This window comes from Peromyscus leucopus, chromosome 3, assembly GCF_004664715.2.
Source record: "Peromyscus leucopus breed LL Stock chromosome 3, UCI_PerLeu_2.1, whole genome shotgun sequence".
Taxonomy (NCBI): Eukaryota; Metazoa; Chordata; class Mammalia; order Rodentia; family Cricetidae; genus Peromyscus; species Peromyscus leucopus.
In genome coordinates this window covers 108,819,667-108,841,995 of record NC_051065.1, presented here as the reverse complement: position 1 = coordinate 108,841,995, position 22,329 = coordinate 108,819,667, and the positions used below count along the sequence as shown (strand labels likewise).

General features: G+C 41.1%; 1 protein-coding gene and 1 long non-coding RNA gene across 7 annotated transcripts in view; one reads left to right on the top strand and one right to left on the bottom strand.

The window, feature by feature from the left end:
- Window positions 1–22,329, top strand: part of Adamts9 (ADAM metallopeptidase with thrombospondin type 1 motif 9) — a 162,898-nt gene that overhangs the window by 73,295 nt on the left and 67,274 nt on the right. Inside the window, exons 24-29 of the mRNA XM_028855107.2 lie at window positions 3,951–4,070; window positions 7,194–7,298; window positions 7,466–7,633; window positions 9,486–9,752; window positions 11,955–12,116; window positions 18,622–18,798. Coding sequence (XP_028710940.1) covers window positions 3,951–4,070; window positions 7,194–7,298; window positions 7,466–7,633; window positions 9,486–9,752; window positions 11,955–12,116; window positions 18,622–18,798 — 999 coding nt within the window. The remainder of the gene's footprint in view (window positions 1–3,950; window positions 4,071–7,193; window positions 7,299–7,465; window positions 7,634–9,485; window positions 9,753–11,954; window positions 12,117–18,621; window positions 18,799–22,329) is intronic.
- LOC114681565 overlaps window positions 21,523–22,329 on the bottom strand; it is a 28,756-nt gene continuing 27,949 nt past the window's right edge. For all 6 annotated transcript variants that reach the window (XR_005091136.1, XR_005091140.1, XR_005091139.1 and 3 more), the window contains one exon: window positions 21,523–22,095. This is a non-coding gene — a long non-coding RNA (uncharacterized LOC114681565). The remainder of the gene's footprint in view (window positions 22,096–22,329) is intronic.

The following is a 22,329-nucleotide window of genomic DNA, read 5'->3' as shown; positions in this document are numbered from 1 at the left end:
TGTGAATTCTGTATATGTCCTGGGTACTGATTTTTAAAAATCAAATATATCATTTACAAATATTTTCTACTATCTCCTTGGTTGCTGTTTACTCTGTCGATCATGTCCTTTGATGGACAGACAGTTTTCCATTCTGATGGAATGTAATTTATTTATTCTTTGTTGTCTTTGTTTGTAGTATCATAGTGCACAAAGATCGTCAAACACAGTATCACAAACGCCCTTTTTCTTTTGAGAGTTGAATAGTTGGAGCTATTTGCTTTAGGCAACTGATGCATTGTTAATTTTCTGTATACATGAGGTAGAGTCTGGCTTCACACATGTGGGTAAACAGCTGTCCCTGCACTATTTGTTGAAGAGGGATTCTCTCTCTGTTAAAGAGTATTGGGACACCTGTCAAAAATCACTTGAGCAAAAATGTAGAAGATTTTTCCTGGGCTCAGAACTAGTCTCATGGCAGTCTTTATGCCAGCATGATATCATTTCAATCCCTTTCAAAAATTTTGAGATTGGAAAATACAAACCCTCCAGTTTTCTTCTTCTTTTTCAATATTTGTTGATACTTGGAATCTCTTACCATTCTGCATGAACTTAAAGATAAGCTTTTCCGTTCTTCACAAAAGCCATGTGATTTTTCACTGGGTTTGAATGAACTCTAGATCAGTTTGGGGAATGTTGGCATTTTTAGCCATATTTTCAGTGAACAAGTAATCTTCCAATTTATTTAAGCCTTCTAATTTCTTCTGCAGTCCTTTACAGATTTTATTGTAGAATTCATTCACATTTATAACTACATTATTTTCCCTTGCTTTTTATCCTTTGGGATGTTACTATAAATGTGCTCACCTTCTTAATTTCCCTTTTAGTTATTTTTGATGATGTGTAGAAACACATCTTTTTATTATTTTTAAAATAATAGATTTTTCTATTATTATTATTACTCAGTTGGTTCCTGGAACTGCTGGATTTGGGTGTTAGCTATGGTGATTTCTCTGCAGGTTCTGTGGGACATCTGTGTCTGTTGTGGTAACCCCTGCAGACAGGCAAGGCTTGGCTTCTCTCTCCAATCTGCCTTTTACTTCTCCTTGCTTTTGTCTCTAGCTAGACCTCCAGTAAGCTCAGAATAGCAGAGGTGATAGGAGACATCTTTTCACATTCCTGACCTCAGGAGAAAGTCTCTCCCATTTGTGTGAAGCACACAGGGGCTTTTAGGTACTTTCCACCATGGTGAGGAAGTGCCCTCTAATTTGTTTTTTTTTTTTTTGTGTGTGTGGGGGGGGTACATTTGCATGAAAAATTTTTGTTTTTTTTTTTAATTTGGCCAAGTGACTTCTTCTTATCTATTGATATGATCACAGGTCTTTTTTAGGTACTTTTTTTCTTTCTGTTTTACCTACTTATATGAATTATTTTTAAATTGCATTCCTGTGCTAAAACCCACGTGATTATGACCCATACTATGTCACAGGTTTTGATTGCTTGTGTTTTCTTGAAAAGCTTTGCACCTTTATTTACAAGAGATTTTTATCCATATTCTGCCCCCCTTGCTTTTGATATTAAGATCATGCTGGCCCTGTGGGATAAATTCTCAAGAGATAATTGAGAGTTGCATCAACATTCTTGCCTAGAATGCTCTTTGCAATATTTTTTATAAGAGACAAAATATTTGCTTCTTGCATATTTAGGTGTTGACCTTGTGGGAAATAATTCCTCCTCAGTATTTTGGAAGTGTCTGAAAGGACTGATGTTAACCTTTCTTTAAATATTTAGTAGCATTCACTTGGACTTTATTAGGAATTTTTTATAATTGAGTCAGCCTCTTTTGGTAGATATATTCATATATTTATATCTTCTCTCTCTCTTGGTAATAGGGATTGAACCTAGGACCTCATGCATGCCAATCATGTGCCTTCCCACTGAGCCACACCTCTGCTCCTCTGCTATTTTGTTTTATTCTGTAACCCATTCACATCTACTCTGTATTCATTACTTACTTTCTTTGTCTTTGGGGTTAGCTTGCTCTTCTTTTTGTTCCTTAACAAAGTTAGGTTATTTTTTATTTCTTTAATTTATTGATAATTTTATACAGTATATTTTTTCCTCCTATTCTTTCCCATCCCTCAACTCCTCACAAATCCTCCCGATCTCCTACTCACCCAACGTCATGTTCTTTCTTTCTCTTAAAAAAAAAAAAAGGAAGATGCTGGGTGGCAGTGGCGCATGCCTTTAATCCCAGCACTGGAGAGGCAGAGCCAGGCAGATCTCTGTGAGTTCGAGGCCAGCTTGGTCTACAGGGTAAGATCCAGGACAGGTACCAAAACTCCACAGAGAAACCCTGTCTTGAAAAGATAGAAAGGAAGGAAGGAAGGAAGGAAGGAAGGAAGGAAGGAAGGAAGGAAGGAAGGAAGAAAGAAAGAAAGAAAGAAAGAAAGAAAGAAAGAAAGAAAGAAAGAAAGAAAGAAAGAAAGAAAGAAAGAAAAGGAAAGGGCCATTAAAAACCATGAAGTCTGATTCGTATTGGTCATCTACTCCTGAGTAGTCTGCCTTGGAGTGTGATAATATACCAGTGTCACTCCATTTAAGAAAACTGAATTTAAACAACGTCACCACATAATAGGGGATAATACCCCAACTAGACACCAACTGCTACCAAATAAAAACCCCAGTACCAGGAATGGGTTACATCTTTTTGAGTCATTGGCCAAAGTGATCCTATAGACACCCCCAACCCCCATAATACTGCAGGCTATATTGCCAATGCTATCGGTTACCCTCCACAACTTGATGGTCCTATTGCTGAAGTTCGGCTGTGGTTGTGAAGTCTTTCTTCTTAATTTTTACAGTGTTTGCAGTGATAAGTTTCCTGATGACCCCTGCTTTCGCCGTGTCTTCTAGTCATGGACTCTTTGTTTCACCTTTCCCTCCAGTGTTGTCTATTATCTCTGTGATTTGTTCTCTGACATATTGCTTAAGAGTTTCTCAGTTCCCACACATTGGCGAACTTTCCAGGTTTGCTTTTGTTATTGCCCCATTCTATTGTTGTCAGAGAAGATACATTACGATGTCATCTTTTAGATGGACTGATACTTGTTGGGTGGCCTCCCTTGTGGCCTCTCTTGGAACAACGTCTCATGCGCATTGATATGAATTCACAACACGGTTGGAAGAGCAAAGGTGTTGTGCTACCTTCTTACCCAATTTGGCAGCTTCTTTCTTCAGTAGGTACTCATCTACTTACTGCAAGGTTTAAAAGTTACTGTCCTTAAATCTCCAGCCCATCAATAGTGGACCTTTAGCAGTTGTTGCTGGCTTAGTGAGCTCTTCAGTGTAGGGAATGATTCCACATCTTTGGCTGTCTTACCCATCACACCCACACCCCCATGCCTTTCCTTGGCCTGGAATTCTGGCAGTGTGCCTTACAGCAGCCATATCGAGCTCCGTATTCCATATATACTGTGATATATTTAACTAACTTTTGACTGTCGCATGGGTCCTTTCCAATATCTTGTCTCATTCTTGTAAATGATATTGCAAAGAGTGTTCAATGCAGAAACATTGATACAACTTTCAATTGCTTCCTGAGAATTCTGTTCCAGAAGTTGAAGATCACAGAGTTCTCTACTAAACACCTGTGTTAACCAGGGTACTCTAGTAGGTAGAGTGTGAAGAGTATGAAAATTATGGTTATGCTTCTCTCCCTCTTGGTGCTCACAGTCAAGGAGGTGTACCCTGACAAGTCTAATTCCAGTAGCAGACAGAAATAATTCTAAATGTCATTATAATTGGCCAGTGTAAATTGTAGGAAACAAGATTGCATAGTTTTACCTAATCTCTGGGTGTCAGCCCTTGGGTCCACTCTGATAGAAGGACTTTTCTCTTACAGAATGTTATGGGGTGAGTACATGAAAGAACAGGTTTGGTGAAACTTTTGTTTTATTTCATTTCCCCAGTGCAGTGTCACTTGTGGACAGGGATACCAACTAAGGGCAGTGAAGTGCGTCATTGGGACTTACATGTCAGTGGTAGATGACAATGTCTGTAACGCAGCTACTAGGCCGACCGATACCCAGGTGAGTCTCCCATTTCAACTCAACTACTGACTTTGGGAAGCAAAGGGCCAAAATGTCTCACTGGTTCAGACAAAACCAAAGCATTTTCATAGAGAAGTCCATATGTAGAACACCATGGGTGTAAAATTATCTGGAAATTACTTATTTTCTACATTTAGAATCTAACTTTTTTCCTGGTTTTGTCTTGTTTATTTGTTTAAGTATCTGTAGATTAGAGTTTCATTCTTGTTGGATAGCAAATATTAGGTAGTCTTGTCTTGAATTTGGCTATCTTACATTATTTATTTGAAGACTCCGGTAGTTTAGACATCAGTGTAAGAAGTGTGTGCTGCTCAGAGTAGTTTGGAGCAGCTCTCAAGACCCAACAGCAACTTCGGAGAAGCCTAGTGAGTGGGAGGCTGCATGTGGCCACCCTTAAAACTGGAAAATAGTGGGGAAAAGGAGAGCTGCTAAATCCTCAAAACTCACCACATAGATTTTTACTAGCTGTCGCAGTCTCCTGTGCTCACAAGGTCACTGACACCTGTATGTGCCTGTGGTGTGCTGCTGAGAGCGTCTCCTCAGCACTTTATCAAGGTCAAGTGCACAGCTTGGAAGCTGGCATGGTGAGAGAGCATGCCACACAGATACCAGCAGGGCTGTAACTTCAGCTTTGCTGACTGGTTGTCAGTGGTTTACAACCTTGGAAAGTGATAGAGAAACTTTAATAATTTGAAATTGTTCCACTATAAATAACACCCAGAAGTGAATATTGGAAAATTATTCTCTGGTTCTGCAAAGAATTTTTCTTCAGGAAAGTCTCAGGCAGCCCAGCCTGGTTTCATTCTTTGTAGCCAAGGACAATCTTGAACTTCTGATTCTCTTGCCTTCCACCTCCTGGGTCATGAGATTCCAGACATGTGCCGCCCTGGTTTAAGCAGTCCTGCATATTGAACCTAGGATTGCATGCATGCTAGCAAGGACTCTACCCACTAAGCTACATCCCCACCCTCACCTCAAAGAGATCTTCCAAGGTGGTGCTTGGTGAGTCAAGTTGTAAAAACCATCTACAATTCACTTTCACCTTCCTCCTAAACACTCAAACATTATACTTCAGTAACACATTTCAACTACATTTTTTGGCAATTATAGTCATCCTTTGGCAATAGGTTCAAAAGTTGAACAAAAAAAAATCAATAAAAGTCTTATTAGCATTAATTGGCTATATAAAATTTGAGGTAATTATAGGTTTTAATGTCATTTGTAAATTTTTTGCTATATATCATTTATTAACTCAGTAAATTTTCTAAATATGCAGACAAATGCAAGTGTGTGTGTGTGTGTAATGTTTGTGTGTGCAAACGCACACATGTACACATGCACACAGGCATGCATGCATGTGTATATGAGTTTTTTTCCCTCATGAGAATATACTACCTCACAAGCTCACTGTTCTGTGCATTCCTTGATCTTGGTACCATTTATGAAAAGAGAATATTTGAATTTTCATGTCAGATTTGATAACTGCTAAAGACAGATTTGGGCCAAGGCTGTACTCTGAACTCTTGTTTTGAGAAAGGCCTTGTATAGCCAACTGACTGCCTCTGTGCTAAGCACCCTCAGTTGGGGGCATGTTACCTGAATGAAGAATCATGAGGGGTGAACATGGTCACATTGATCATATTATTGTTGCTGATCAATTAACCTAATAAATACTGTACCTGTATAAACTTGGTTTTATCATTTTATTAAAATGATCAAAATGACATGGGGATGGAGGAAGGGAACTGGCTCAGTTGGGAAAATTCTTGCTGCACAATCATGAAAACTTGAATTCAGTTCCCCAGCACCCCTGCAACCACCCCAGTACACAGAGTGGTGTGTATCTGTAACCCTGAGGTAGGAGGCAGAGATAGGTGTATCCTTGCAACTCATGGGCCAGTAAGCACAGCCATTCAGTGAACTTCACATTGTGTGAGAGATCCTGTCTCTAAAATTAAGGTACAAAGTGATTAAGGAAAATAGCCAATAAACACCCTCTGGCCTCCACATGCTCACATGTACACACACACACACACACACACACACACACACACACACGCGCGCGCGCGCGCGCGCAGCATGCACACCACATAGTCATTAGTCCCAAGAAAAGGTCAGTCCTCACATCAAGAGAAAATTTATCAATTTCTTAGAGATTCAAAACAGGATTTCTCACTCTCATTCAGAAGTGTCCATTTATCCATAGACTCCCATGGCTGAATTATCTGCTATGGGTACATTATTTGCTTTCTGCAAAAGTTCCCTGGGACTCTCTTTGGAGCACAGACAAAGGAAAATGCCAGGCATGGAGCCAGGTAGTAGAATTTTCACGCCATATGTAAAGTTTTAAGGCAAGGAAACATCAGTGACCTTCAGTCTCAGGCACAGCACTTTTGCTCCAGGTCAGCTGACTCTTGGGCCTTTGATAACTATGTATCAAATCAAGGAGCTATGGGGAGCTCCTGAGGCTGGGAGTGATTATAAACAGGTGTGCTCTTTTGTTCTCCACTCTGTAAATAGGAGACTAATATGCATCCACAGATGATTGAGTTCACTACAGCAAGTTTCTCTGAGTGACTGACTGAGGGGCATTATGTGAATTCCCCCCATTGGCCTACAGAAAATTCCTTTTGTATCTAAGGTTGACCTTCAGGACCCTGGGTGTTATCTTTAGGTGCCCTGGGAAAACAAGTTCATGATTAGCAAGTTTTGATTAGGAAACTACCTGAAATGTGAGAACACAATTTAGCCTTGAGAATTTTTAAACATTAACAGTTAATAATTTTTAAATGATATCCTGCTTTTTCCAGACATGCGCACTCCTTCACAATGTTCCCTCTTTTTCTATGAGCAGGTGAATAAACAGGGCTTTCACGATCATTAAGTAGACCCTGCCCTGTGTTAAGGCATCCAGAAAATGATTCAGCTTGTATCCCTCTTTGCCATTGAAGAGACTGGGGCTAAGAGAGGTCATGGGACTTGTAGAAACAGGCAGAAATCAGAGCACTTAGATTTCTTGGTGTGGTGTGCTTTCTTACCATGACTGTGTATCTATAAACACAGGTTGCCTTGAAGGTAAATGTTTTCTCCTTTCACATCTAGGACTGTGAACTATCATCTTGCCATCCTCCCCTGTTGGGCCCGGAACCAAGGAGAAACGCACACAGTGTGCCCAGAACCCAGTGGCGATTTGGGTCTTGGACTCCAGTAAGAAACAGACTGGGAGAAAAGTGGGGAGCTGTGCAGAGGAGACAGCTGTTCTCTGACATGACTCTAGAAAGGGGGCTAAGGACTGATAAGAGACAGGACTAAGTGAAAAACACCAGGAGGCCATTTCAAATGACATGTCTGTGTCCTTTCACTCCAACACCCAGTGCTCAGCCACTTGTGGAAAGGGGACCCGGATGAGATATGTCAGCTGTCGAGACGAGGACGGTTCTGTGGCTGATGAGAGTGCCTGTGCTACCTTGCCTAAACCAGTAGCCAAGGAAGAATGTTCTGTGGCACCCTGTGGACAGTGGAAGGCTCTAGACTGGAGCTCCGTAAGCATGGATTTTATGGGGTTGGGCAGGATTGGAAGATGAGGGAGGATAAGGAGTTGAAGGGTCCATATTATATGAATGGGTTATATTTCAGAGTTGGACTTGAGATTTAAATTAGCCTGTTCCGTATATATGTATCTAGCTAAGTATAAAAGAAATCTTAGTCAACTGTGCAAGGAATGCACATTTAAAAATATGTATATCAGTATACTGTCTGCTCAAGTGCCTCTCCTGCTGGGCTGATTGCAAATCTCCATCTGCAGAGCTCCGTCAGTATGTAGTAGACTTACCTAGCCCAAATAATGGCAAGGAGAGGAAGATGGCTGGGGTTCTCGGACTTTGAGTCTGATTGCCCATGCATCCTGTGATCCCTCAAAGGCAGGTGTCCCTTGGTTCCCTTCCAGGACAGCCATGGGGACCTTCTCACAGTCCCATGAGCCCAGCCTTCTAAGCACACAAGCCCCATCTGTGTGGACTTTTATAAAAGCAGATGGACCTTCTCTTGAGGCAACTTCTGTTCTCAGCCCTTCATCAAGCCCAGAATCCAGGACGTAGCTTAGGTTAGGTGAACAAGGAGGCTGAGGAAACATAAGATTAGTGTTGCAGAAAATTTCAAAATGTGTGTATGAGACACGGATTCACAGAGCTACGGAGAAACCTAGGCCTAGTCATTTATCGGTTGCCTGGTTTTAAGCAATTTAAAGTCTTTGAACCTCATTTTTCCTCTGCTCTTAGAAGAATGGGCTGAGGAGATGGGTCAGTGGGGAAGAGCACTCTGTGCCAGTGTGAGAATCTAAGTTTATGTTCCCGGCCCCCATGTAAAAGCTGGGCATGCTGGCATGCTAGTAAACTCAGCGCTCGGGAGCAGAAAGAAAAAGATCCCAGCGGCTTCCCAGAGCTCACTGGCTAGCCAGTCTAACTGAAAATGGAGAGCTTCTGGTTTATGAGAGACGCTGTCCCCAGGGAATAAGACAAGGAGCTGTAGGTGGACAACACTGGTCATTCTCCTCTGGCCTGTACAAACACACACACTAACACACATACATATACCATACACATACAAATGCACATACACATGCAAATAAAATCGAATAGGTAAATAAAATTGTATTTAAAAAACAAATGAAATGAACACCCATTTTATGACATTGTTATGATTGACATTTATATATGTTGAATACTTAACAGAAAAGTAAGTACTCAACAAATGACAAAAAAAATTCTCACTTTTATGCATGAAGTGGGGGAGAAAAGCACAATACTATCTGTGTGGTGCCATGGGTACTATTGAAGACAGGATGCCCCTGAGATGGGAGGTTCTTGGCTTGTTCAGGAAGCTCTAAGTGCAGTATATGGAGAACAAGAGAACAGAAGAGGAAGTACCCAGAGGCTCCGTAATCAAGTGCCTAGCAAATCAACAACAAGGAGTTTGAATGTTATTTTAAGTGAGCTGGGAAGTCACCAGATGGATGCATGAGTTAAGTGGTAATGGGTGGCATTTTGTCACACGGGCAAACGACACATATGTAGAGCATGTCAAGTCCTAAGTAGAAGTCCAGTTGATAACTATTATATTCATCCTGACAAGGGGAGGTTATGACTTTCTTGGACAAGAGAAGTGAGGATAGAAACAGATGTGGCTGGGATCTGGATGTATCTTGAATGCTACGTTGACAGCATTTCTTGGCAAAAGAGATATTAGATGGGAATAAGAGAAAGCAGTCAAGGATGATTCTAAGACTTTAAGCTGGGCACCTGGGAAAATGTCCTGCCACCTGAAGAAATATGTATTCAAGAATGTAACTCAGACTCACAAATGATAGCCCTTTTTCTTTCTGAATATTCAACATAGTGTTCCGTGACTTGTGGGCAAGGTAAGGCAACCCGACAAGTGGTGTGTGTCAACTACAGCGACCACGTGATTGATCGGAGTGAGTGTGACCCAGATTATATCCCAGAGACTGACCAGGACTGTTCCATGTCACCATGCCCTCAATGGAACCCAAGCACTGGCTTTGCTTACCCATTTCAAAACGAGGACTTCCGTCCCCGGAGTGACAGCCCTAGCCGCACCCATGTGCTTGGAGGAAACCAGTGGAGAACCGGCCCCTGGGGAGCAGTGAGTATCCACTTTGCCTGCTTCTCTCCTACTTGGGTAGTGCCCTAAGGAAAACAGACTAGAATTGCTTCTGAAGAAATTTGCCTTTGAAAGATTATTGACACACATTTGCAGTCAAGCTGGGCGAATACAATGGCTTCATTGCAGTCCGGAGAAGAGCGCCTTTGTAGTTGGAGGAGGGGGTGTCACTTCTGGGTGACAGTCTTCATGGTTGAACTGGGAGGGGGGCAGGCAGGAGAGGGGGCAGAGAAACTTTTCTGAAGAGGAATTCTTTTTTCTTTCTTTCCTTTTTGGATGCTTATTTATTTGTGCATGTGTGTGCCATGGCATGATTGTGAAAATCAGAGCGTAGCTAGCTAGGGCTGGTTCTCTCCTTCCATTGTGTGGACTCAAGGATTGAACTCAAGATACCAGGCTCAGCAGCCAGCACATTAACCTGATGAGCTAGCTCCCAGACTAAAAAGGAGTTCTTAATGGAGGCAGGTGGCCTTTCCCCCTGCAAACCTCAGTTTCCTGTCCACAAGAGAAGGACAATGTTGTCTTGCTTTTTCTAGTTTCCCAGTGAAAGGAGATGATTCCAGAATTGCTTTGTGGTTCACCAGCTACAGGATGAAGGCCAGCAATGACTGACTGTTGTCTTTAACACAGTCCTTATTACTGTCCTTTCAACTACGAAAGGCATTGAAAAAGATGTCAAAAGAAAAAAAAAATGCACTTGGATGTTTGAACTGTTATGCTGGATAATTTTTCAAAAATGCATCGTGGAATACTGAAACACTTGATGGCATTCCCGAGGAGAAGGGTGACCACAGATTCGGATAGCCATGTCATTAGAGGGGGTGTGCTGACCACTCGGGGGTCTTGTTAGCTTTTTACTTTCAGTATCCTTCCAGCACTGCTAATTGTGTTCAATTATTTCTGGGCTAAAAGGAATTAGACGTCTGCCGCTCCCCACAGTGAGTGTAAATGCAGTAGAAATACTGGCCTGTGAGTGCTGATTGGATTCTGTGTTTGGACCCCTCAGTGTGGCTCTCAGCTTTGTGTGAGCCAGCCCCTTCTCCTCCGCTCCTGTTTCCTGCAAGTCTCCCACGTAGGAAAGCTTCCGGTTCTAAAAACTGAAGGATGTTGGGGAGAGTGGGTCATGGTCTTTCCTGGTTGAAAAAAAAAATTAGAATTTGCATGTGTATTTTTTGGTGATTCTATGAAAGTTTCATTGTTTGTTTTGGTGTGTGGTTTTGTTTCATGGTTTAGTACTGTTTTCATTTAAGTCCATTTATAGGGAGGATATATTAGTTTCAGGTTGAATGATTCTGTCCTGAGGCAGAGTCCCCAATCAAGGAGGGTTAGTTGGAGAAGATTGCATTGCTTTGGAGACTCAATGAGTCTAAGCTTGCCAATTTTACAACAAGGGCCATAATGGAGGGTGCTAGAAAATGCACTAGCTTAAGGAGGTAAAGAATTTCTGGAAAGAGAAACACTCCACCTGTAGATTCATAGGAGAGCTATGAGAAGTGTGCGTGGGAACCATCTGAAATGCAAACAACAACAGCCATTCGAGAACATTCCACTGAAATGGCCTGAAGAGAGAATTGTGGGGATGGAATTCAGTTGAGTTCATTGAGGAAGTGAAAAGCAAATAAAATAGGTCTTACTATCACCAGCCACTGAAACAGAGGTTCTTGTAAAGCGGGGGAGATGATGGGACCAGTCACTTACTAGGAAGTGATGTCTAAATGACATTCTGTGGTACCTTTATGGACAGACACACTGAATGAGTTCATAAAGAAGCTTGATTTCCACAACTGGCAATTCATTAAGTATGAGTTAACCTCTGTATTGAAAGAAACTCAAGCATTGGTTCTAAAGGAGCTCTTGACATGTTAAAAAAAAAAAAAATGTTCACAAACTACGGTGCCTCTTGACACTTCTGTCCCTCTCAGAAATGAGGACAATGAACAGGGTTGCACAGAGGACTCTATAAACATTGTCACTCATTAGGGCTGCATACCTACTGATGGCCTGAGGAATGTGAAGAGAAGCCCATCTCTACTGTCCAGTCATTGGCACGTGTGTACAAAATGAACAACCCCACCTTGGGGAAGGGCCCAGTTTCCCAGCTCCCTTTCCCCACTGTGTATGAAGACTTGAAAGCGATCTCTGTCATTTGCTGCTGAGGATAAATCTGCTGTTGTGTGTGCTTAGTGTTCTAGTACCTGTGCCGGAGGGTCCCAGAGGCGAGTTGTGGTGTGTCAGGATGAAAATGGATACACGGCCAGTGATTGTGTAGAGAGAATCAAACCTGATGAGCAAAGAGCCTGTGAATCTGGCCCGTGTCCCCAATGGGCTTACGGCAGCTGGGGAGAGGTAAGAGCAAACCATCGGTCTATCTGTCCTTTCTTGGCTGGCTGCTATTGTTTAATATTTTGTTTTTCAGAACTAGATCTAGGAGGAGTGTCTAGACCTGGGATTCCCTAGGAGATTTCTGTTAGTTCTATCCTGCTTCTTAAATGCACTTACTGCTAACAGGAGAAGCTTGACTATGTAGGAGGTGGAGAATGAGGAAAGACTGTACATAAATCTAGGTCTAAGTTATTTATTAGTTACCCTCTGATGGCTAAGAAACGAATGCTTCTAAGGATGGAAATCACATGTTAAAGTAGCCCATGGGAGTCTTGCCGTTTCTGGTATACTTTTGGGTGCACTCTTTCCCATGGCAGAGTGCTTTCCAAGATTTCAAATTCCTCACAAACCAGAATGGGTATTATTCCTGTCACAGATACATTGAATGAATGATGAGCTGTACAGCCTCCTGTTCTCCAGTTGTGATTGCTGTGACTGTTAGCTTTGTAGAATGGCCCACTTTGCCTGACAAGTGGTAACACCGTGTTTGGAGCGCATAAAAACAGCTCCATTTCCTGGCTATGTTTTTTTGTTTTGTTTTGTTTGTTTTTTAAGATCTAATTACACCATTTTCCCCCTTCCCTTTCCTCTTTACTTCAGGCCTTCCCGTGCATTCCCGTTCTCTCTCAAATTTATGCTCTTTGTTTCTTTTATATATATTATATGTACATTTAATAACCCTAAATATGTAAATACAACCTGCTCTCTCCATACATTGTTACTTGTATGTATATGATTTTAGGGATGTTCACTTGCTATCAGATAACTAATTTGGGTGCTCGTCCCTGGGGAAGACTGTTTCTCCTGCTCTCGACATTCATTAGTTGCCCGTAGTTCTTTGTCCAGGATTGGGGTCATGTGAGATTTCCCTTCCATGTTAGCATGTCTGTTGGTGCCATCCTTGTTCAGGGCTTGTTTAGGCAGCCATGTTGATGAAATTTCATAAGCATAGCTTCTCTGACATTTCTATGAGATGAAATCTCAAAGCAAACATCCTGTTCTTCTAGCTGCTACAATCTTTTCATAACCCTTCCTCGCTGATCCCTGAGTCTTAGGTGCATGAGCTGTGTTGTTGCTGTATCAGTTAGGGTTGGGCACCACATGGCCACTTGTTCTGTGCATTTTGATTGGTTGTGGTTTTCTGTAATGATTGCAAACAGATATTTCTCCGATGGTGAGTATAAGAATAAATATTTAGTAAAATCAACAAATCCCTACTCATCAGGAGAGAATGACTATTTTTAAAATCTGCAAATGCAAAAAATAAGCAAGACAGTTGGTAGCCAGTGAAAAACAGAAAAGACACTGGCTGCACCAAGCGTTCAATGTAGGATATATTCTAAAAACTCTTTTAAAGATCCAAGACAAGTCTCAGATTCAAAATCACTTCCCTTTCCTGTTTCATTTTCTACAGATTGTTCAACTAGGAATCCTGCTCTTGGATTTCTTCCAAAGCAACATGACTATGTTGATATGTCATCTGATGTAATTATTGGAATAAATGACTCTTCTATACAAAAAAAAAGAATAAATATTTAGAATGAAGTTAGAAGTTATGCTCGTTTAGTAAAGTGGTGGTTGTAGGTTCTCTTCCAAGACCGCAGACTGATTGGCCTCAGGTAGCTGCCTATGTTTCCAGTACTATACGGGATTTCCTTCTTCTTGAACAGACCTCAAGCCCAATTAGAGAGCTGTTGGTTACCACTAAAGTGTGCATGCTCCTGCTGCCCCCTTAGGGATATTGTCATGCTGGACATTTTTTAGTATATAAGCATCGTAGCTGGGTAGGACTATTGGTCACTTTCCTCATTTGGAAGGCTGCATGGCACCTTCTGCTTCCATGAAAGCGAGTCCTTAGGCTTTGAGGTCAACCCAGCTCAGATCCTCTGGATCCTGTTTCTGAAGTACATGGGGTTTTCAGCCCATGTACTTATCTTCCCTCCCTGGGAGGCAACCAAGGGCGACAGCAATAGCCTGTGTTTTGAGAGTCTCTTAGACAACTCCAAACCAACAGCTCAAAAGAAGGCTTCTCACATGTGGTGTTGGGGTACTGTTAGATACTCCATAGCTGTTGGAGGAAGCATTGTCGGCATAGTCAATATATGTAACTATATATGCATATGTATATGTATACACAGCATTGTTGGCCAGACAATATATGGAACTGTATATGTATATGAATAATGTGTGTGTGTGTGTGTGTGTATATATATATATATATACACACACACACACACACACACACACAGACTTGTCAGTATTATATATAATGTTAGGTAGATTCCTTATGACTTTTCCAGACATCTCTACTGTATCTTACCCTCCTCTCCACTTCTTTATATCCTTCCCCTCTCCGTAATTAAAGAGTCCCCTTTGTTCCCATTTCCTCTTCAAATCACTATACACTGTTATTCCCCTCTCTACTGCTTCACCCCACCCCCCACCAACCTCTGGTCCCTTTTAAGAAACACAGATAAGAGAGAGAACAAGTAACATTTGTCTCTCTGGGTCTGGGTTACATTTTTCAATTTGATCTTTTCTAGTTTCATCCATTTACCTGAAAGTTTCATGATTTAATTTTTCTTTACAGCGGAATGATATTCCAAAGTGTATATGTGCCCCATTTTCATGATCCATTGTCTGTGGAAGGACTTTTCGGTTGTTTTCATTTTCTACTATTGTGAATAGAGCTGCAATGAACACCATGGAGGAAGTGTCTGTGGAGAAGGATGGCCAGTCCTTTGGGCATATGTCAAGGAGGGTATAGCTGGGTCATGTGGTAGACTTATTTTTAGTTTTTTGAGGCTTCTCCATGCTGCTTTCCATCTGGACCAGTTTGCAATCCCACCAACAGTGAGGGAGAGCTCCCTTTTCCTCACATCCCCTCCAGCATTTTTTGTCAGTTGCTTTATTGATTTTTGCCATTCTGACTGGGGTAAAATGAAGTCTCAGCCTTGTTTTGATTCTCAGTTCTCTAATTGTTAGGGATGGCACACTTGGTTGAGATATTTCATAGCCATTTTCCCCTCTCTCTTTCTCTCTCTCTTTTTTAAGAACTCTGTTCAAATACCAAGCCAATTTTTTTTTTTTTGAGACAGGGTTTCTCTGTGTAGCTTTGCGCCTTTCCTGGAACTTGCTTTGTAGACCAGGCTGGTCTCGAACTCACAGAGATCCGCCTGCCTCTGCCTCCCGAGTGCTGGAGTTAAAGGCGTGCACCACCACTACCCAGCACCAATTTTTTTTTTTAAAGTGAGACATTTCAACTTTTTTTTTGTAGTTTAAGTTCTTTGTGTACTATAGATATTAATTCTCTGTCAGACGTATAGTTGGCAAAGATTCTTTCCACTCTGTGGGACTCCTCTTTGCTTGGCTGGTTGTTTCCTTAGCTGTACAGAGCTGTTTAGTTTTTTGAGTTCTCACCTGCCAGTTGTTGGCCTCAATTTCTGGGCAAATCAGGTCCTATTCAGAAAGCCCTTCCGTATACCTGTATCCTGTGCCTATTGCCTATTGCTTCTGTTACTTCTGGTCACTTCTACACTCCAGATTTCACAAATAGGTCTTTGATCCATTTCGAGTTAGTTTTTGTGCAAGATGATAGATATGGGTCTAATTTCACTTTTTTTCATATGGACATCCAGTTTCCCCAGCATCATTTGTTGAAGATGCTTTCTTTTCTCTAGTATATATATTTGGAATCTTTGTCAAATATTATATATTAGATGGCTGTAGTTAGTGTACTCATATTTAGGTATTCAGTTTTGTTCCATTAGTCCATATGTCTGTTTTTGCATCAGTAAGTACCTCTGTCCCCATGTTTTTGTTTTTGTTTTTCTTGTAAATTTGACCCAAGCTAGAGTTATCTCAGAAAAGGGAATTGAGAACATGCCTTAAAAAGACTGTTCTGTAGGCAAGAATGTGGGGCATTTTCTTAATTAGTAATTGATGTTGGAGGGTCCAGACCATTGAAAGTGGAACCATTCTTGGGCAGATGGTCCTAGGCTGTTTAAGAAAGCAAGTTAAGTAAGCCATAGAAAGCAAGCCATGGCTTCTGCATCAGTCCCTGCCTCCAGGTTCCTGCCCTGCATGAGTTACTGTCCTGACTTCGATGGGCTTTTGCCTCGAAGTGTAAGATGAAATAAACCCTTGTTGCTTTGGTCATGGTGATTTATCACAGCAATAAGAAAACTTAAGGCAAGTGTCATATTGTTTTGATTACTATGGTTCTATAATATAACTTGAGGTCTAGAATGGTAGTCTCTCCAGCACTGTTCTTTTTGCTCAGAATTATTTTTGCTACCCAGTGTCTATTTTTGGTAACCCAATTTTTTAAAATTTCTATGAAGAATGAGATGATGATTTTAATTGGGATTGCATAGAATCTGTAAATAACTTTGACAGAATGGTCATTTTCACAATTCCAATTCTGTCAATCCATGAACATGTTAATGGTATGTCTTTCCATTTCCTAGTGTCTTTATCTTTTTCTTCAGTGACTGAAAGCTTTTATTGTAGAGGTCCTTTACCCCTGATTAAGTTTATCCCTAGATATTTTATCTTCCTGGAGGGTATTGTGAATGGGAGCGTGTCCAAGATCTCTTCCTATGAATGCCTGGAGGTTGAAGGCCATGAAAGCTGGGGTATAACTCTTCCAGGGCACTGAATGTGGAACTTGGGTTACATCTGGGGAGTTGAGGAAGGCGCATGGAGGGAAGGATCAGGCAGTCTCACCCAGCTAGACCCTGGTTCAGGATGTGCAGGATCTGGCTGGACCTAGGTATGACCTTTATCATTTTTGTGATATTAACAAGTAACGTAATTTAGCCCAATTTTCCTATCATTATCCATAAACTGGAATAGTAGCAGTATCACCTGCATAATATTTATAGCTATTATATGAGACAGCATCCATTAAATGCCTAACATGTAAACATAATCAATCAAATGATACTGTAATAATGCAATAATAACTTACTTTATTAATAGTAAGCATGATATGCATTTTGAGCTCTTATACTTTATAGCAGGACTTACATGCATATTTATGTTACTCAAAATTGCTCTCTCTGATTGAATGTGTAAGAGAAGCACATACTTAAGGCTCATTATTTGTTCTGTCTTGACTGTTTGCCACATAAAGCCTAAAAATTAATACCTGGGAGACCACAGCACAAAGAGGAAGAAAAAAAGACACAGGGGATGATGGGCTCATTAGTCCACATTCTTGTGTCTCATCATTTCATACTCATAACCTAGAAGTCACAGGCAGTTTGACCTGGGAATTTTTGTTGACTTTCACTGATGTCATTCTGGGCAGTGATACTGAGGAAGGAGGGGAGGAGAGGCTTTGAGACTCCTGTGATGTGAGTCTTCCCAACACTCTGGAGTTTTGTCCTGTGGGATCCATAATTAGGCTTCTGTAGTTGGATCCAAGCCAGGTGAGTCCACGCCTTTGCTGGGATGCTTTCAGTTATCACAAACTGACCCGTCCAAGGGTTGTGGGAGAGCCGGCCTTGACGCAGCAGGGAAACTCAATGTCTGTGTTCCTGGATATGAGTGCGGCAGCACTGTCCAAGAAATACAATTTGTTCCTGTCTCACAAATGTGAATCCTGCCAAGAGTCAGAGCTTCAGCTAGCATTCATTCCCATCATGCTGTATATTCTTCCTAGAGGCCAGTTGTACTTGTCCTGAGGTTTGAAGGTAGAATTAAACAGTTGAGCATCATAATTGGAATAAGAGAATCAGCAAAGGGCCGTCCATGACAGCTTCACAGAAGTTGCCAGAATGTGTGGGTTTGCATAAAACTCAGTCCTTAGATTAAATCCTTAGCAACATTTAAAAATAGAACTTGAAGTTGGGCTTGGCTGCTCATTTCAATAATCCCAGCATCCAGGAGGCTGAGATAGGAGGTCAGTCTGGATTATAGTGACTTCCAGACTAGCCTAGACTGCACAGTGAACTTTGTCTCAAAACAGAAATAAACAAAAACCAAAGAAAGAAATTACCAACTACCAAAAAATAAAATAAAACAGGCCAAGTCATTATCTCTTTTATTCAAGGTTGAGTAGTTTCTGGTTATTTTTTTATTTATTGGTTTTTGTATGCCTCAAAGAATTTTGTCTTAGCTACTGGTTAATGGATCAAGAGTGATTAACTTCCCAACCTTCACTTTATATATGGGGCAAGTAACTGTGTTCTCAACCTGATGAGGTAAGCTCTATTTAAAAAAAAAAAAAAAAGTTCTTATTACAGATATAACGGAAGCCCTCACTGAGGGATACTTCAAATTCACAGGAACCACGGTCCATTGGCTGTATCACTGTTGGCAATTTGCCTTGTCTCTGTCTGTCAGACTTAGGCTGCCCAATGCCGTAATAAAGCGTAGCCAAGAAAAGTTTCCTGTGGGGAAATAGACTTTGCCATGTGCTGTTCACACAAAATCACTGGAGTGTCCTTTGTCCCTCTTCCAGTGTACCAAGCTGTGTGGCGGAGGCATGCGGACGAGACTGGTGGTCTGTCAGCGGGCCAACGGGGACCGGTTCCCAGATTTGAGCTGTGAAGTTCTTGACAAGCCTCCGGACCGCGAGCAGTGCAACACACAAGCTTGCCCACAAGACGCGGCATGGAGTACTGGCCCTTGGAGCTCGGTACGGCCCTAATGCTTCATGTTTGTTACCCAAACTCTCAGACAATGTTATGAGTATTCTGGGGCATGCCTTCCTAGCCAAGAACTGTCACACCCATGAAAGCACCCTTGATACTGTGCTCTGAAAGCCCTCTTACGTTCTCCCTGTTACAGCACGGTAGAATTAACACTGTACGGCACTGCCGAAGTGACTTTACAGAACACAAATACCTCGTGCAGGAATGGTGCCCAGAAGTAGCTTCCTTTGCCTAGAAGAGCTGTGTGTATGTACATTGATAGTGATTTAGAGAAATAGCTCAAAAGGAGCCAGTTTTTGCTTTCTAGGCTGTGGTAGCTCTGGCTATTGGAGCAAGGTTCCTGCTTATTGAGGCTAGTGCAATTTTTTTTCTTCAACTACTAACATTTGCTTCTGCCAGCCTTGGATATACATATCTTTACACAATCAGCATAAAGTCTATACCCACCAATAGACAAGTCATGTTGGAAATATAGGTGACCAGCAGTGTAGTCAGTGACCCATCACCTCCTGAGGTGTCTGGAATCTCTTCCCTGTCCCCAGACAGGAAGTCCATCTGAGACAAGCTTTTACTTTGCTCCTCGTTTTCCTTAGGCAGCAGCTGACCTGGCAAGGCACGTCTTGCCACTGTAAATACTATACAAACTTCTGGGGCAGCTCTTAGCAAACAGATAAATTAACCATGTCAACACAGTACATTGGCTAAGCTGTGACAAAAATTATGGAGCCAATAGATTTGATGTACAGTAAATATTCCTATAAGCACATTAATTGCAATGAAGCTTAAATCAGTATTATATAAAGTCATTTCCAGAAGCCCCATTTTTATTTAGTCTTGTCTTGGAAGGTCTTACTCATTCCTAGTGCCAGGTAAAGAGCAGATTAACTAATGTAGCATGGTTGACACTTATTGATGCTCTCAAAGTCAAGGGTTTCGGCATCAGTGGCTGCATCTGCAGGGTTGGTTCTGTGACCCAGTCAGTTGTAAGGCTTTTGCATGCAGCAGAGAACTAGACGTAGAAACATGGGTTCAGACTATGCTCTCTAGCTAGGATGTGGGCTTTTATTCCAGAGTGTAAGAAAAGTTACGCTGTCACATCTATGGTTCTGTGAGGATATTTTGTTCTCAACACTGCCACCTTTTCCACATGAATGTTTTGAAGAAGGTTTGAGGTAACGTTAGGACAGACAGAATGTTCTTTGAAAGCCCCAATTTCTCTGTGATTGCTACATACTACTGTCCATGAAATGTTCCTTCTCGAGCCCATGGCATTTTCACTCTGTGTACAGGCAACATGAGAGCTAATTCCCCCAGCTCCATTCACATTCTCAAAAGTAATAGGCCACTAGTTCTAAAGTCACTGGTTAGGCCTCTGTGAGATGCTCCTCATTACATAGCCTTGTGTTTTGATGAAGAAAAGAAATTTGTGTTTTCCTTCTCCAGATTTTAACCCTTAAATCATCTCATACTTATCTAAAATAAATTTTTTAGGAAAATAGAAAAAATATATTCATAGTGAATTATAAAATATAGTGCTAGGGATGTATCTGTGCACATATATATGTATGTATATATATGTACACATATGTGTATGTACATACATATATATGCTAGTTTCTTTTTCTGGAACATTCAATATATTCCCCCATTGATAATTTAATAGCTTAAATCTTTAAATATAGGCTGCTGATTGTTTTAACTGAAAACATAGGGCATATTTAATATCGCTGTTCTTCTTGGGGCTACATACAGTTCTCTAAACTATCAGAGAGGCGGGAAGGCGAGCAGAAGTTCGGTGCCCCGGCATCTGCAGACATGGATTTCAAGGCTGCCTTTGCTGTCTGTGCGATCTCAGAAAGCGAATGTTAGTTTGACTTTCAGACTTCAATTCTTCTAGTGTCTTAAGAGAACGGTCACTTTTGCAAGGCTTTTAAACTGTGATTTTTTTTTTTTAAAGAACCAAATCAAAAGAATTTTGTTTAAGTAGATAGGCAATTTAAATATATTGATTTTATGTGCATGTGAGCGAGCAATCATTCAGACTCTAGGATTTTGACTTTGATTATTTTATGTTTATTTACATGGATGCTTTGGTATAATGTCTTAGGACTTCTACATTTCAGCATACCTCAATGACTCCTGTTTCTAGCCATGAACTCTTTTTTATGGTGCTTTACCATTGGACCTACAGTAACGTTAACAAGTGTACAAAAGAGAAAAGTGCATTTGAGGTGCTAACATCTTGCTTCCGATAGAAAGCAGCTTAGACTGACTAGAGGCCAGGATGGCCATGACTCCTCCAGCTGGTTGCTTTGGCTCCCAGGGACTCCCACACATAGACGCTGTCATATCACAAAGCAACAACTGCTGTGTGATACAGCCAAGGTCAAGTGGAGACAGCTTACGTCACCACTGCCTATGAAGGAGGAGTATTTGAGAAAGAAACCCCAAATCATTGTTGCCACAACTTCCAAAGTCTCCACAATTGAACTTCTTTGAATTTAATATTCAAACAACCCTTTCAGAGAGACCATTGGTTCTGGTTTGAGTCACTGCAGAGCTATGACTCATTTTTGTAACACTGGTTGCAGTAACTCACACCAGTGACCCAGCACTCAGGAGACTGAGTCAGGAGGATCACCTATAGTTTGGGGCCGTGAGTTCCAGGCCAGCCAGAGCTACAAGTAAGACTCTGTCTCAAAAAACAAGAAAAGAAAAAAAAAAACCTTGCTTGAGAAAAACATACCACAAAATTTTCTTTTCTGGACTTTAAAAAATAATGTCCCTGGACCTTTGTTTGTGAAACAGTGTTCTTCAGCTCTCTTGAACTATTGAGCCAATCCTAAAAGTACATTGGGTAATCAATACACCTATGCCATGAAAAAATAGGGACAAATTGGAAAGAACCCTATATTGTCAAGGTGAAGTAAGAAATGTCTTGCAAATCAGGAACATTCTAGACTGAGCAAATCCATCTAGAGGAAGAAAGTCACATCACTGTCACGGCCACATTCCCAGGGCAGTCTGGTGGCGTTTCTTTTTGCATTGCCCTGTGTTTCTGTTCACTGATCATCTTGTAGATGGCGGTTCTTCTCTACAGAAATTGCTTGTTTGGGTGTTTCCATGACAACTTGAAAAGTGTTCTCTGAGCCTTTGAGATCTGTGCTTCTGGACCTGAATGATGAGAGGTTATGCGCATGCAAGGGAGCAATGCTTTTGTTTCAGCCTGGCAAACTTCAGTACTTATGTCTACCTCATTTTCCTATTACACTGTGCAGTTCCTATAGGTAGAGAGAGAAAATGTCTGACATCAGTGTTTTACAACCTCATTATATCACAGAAAAAAAAAAGAGTATAAATATCACAACCATATTTTCTGAAAATAGTTTTAAGCAGCCACATTTACGTATGTCTGAATGTTTTGAGTGGTACAGATTTATATGTCTTTATATAATAAAGCATATTTATTTTTCCATGTTATTTAATTTCATAAGCAATGTTTAAAAACTAGTGTG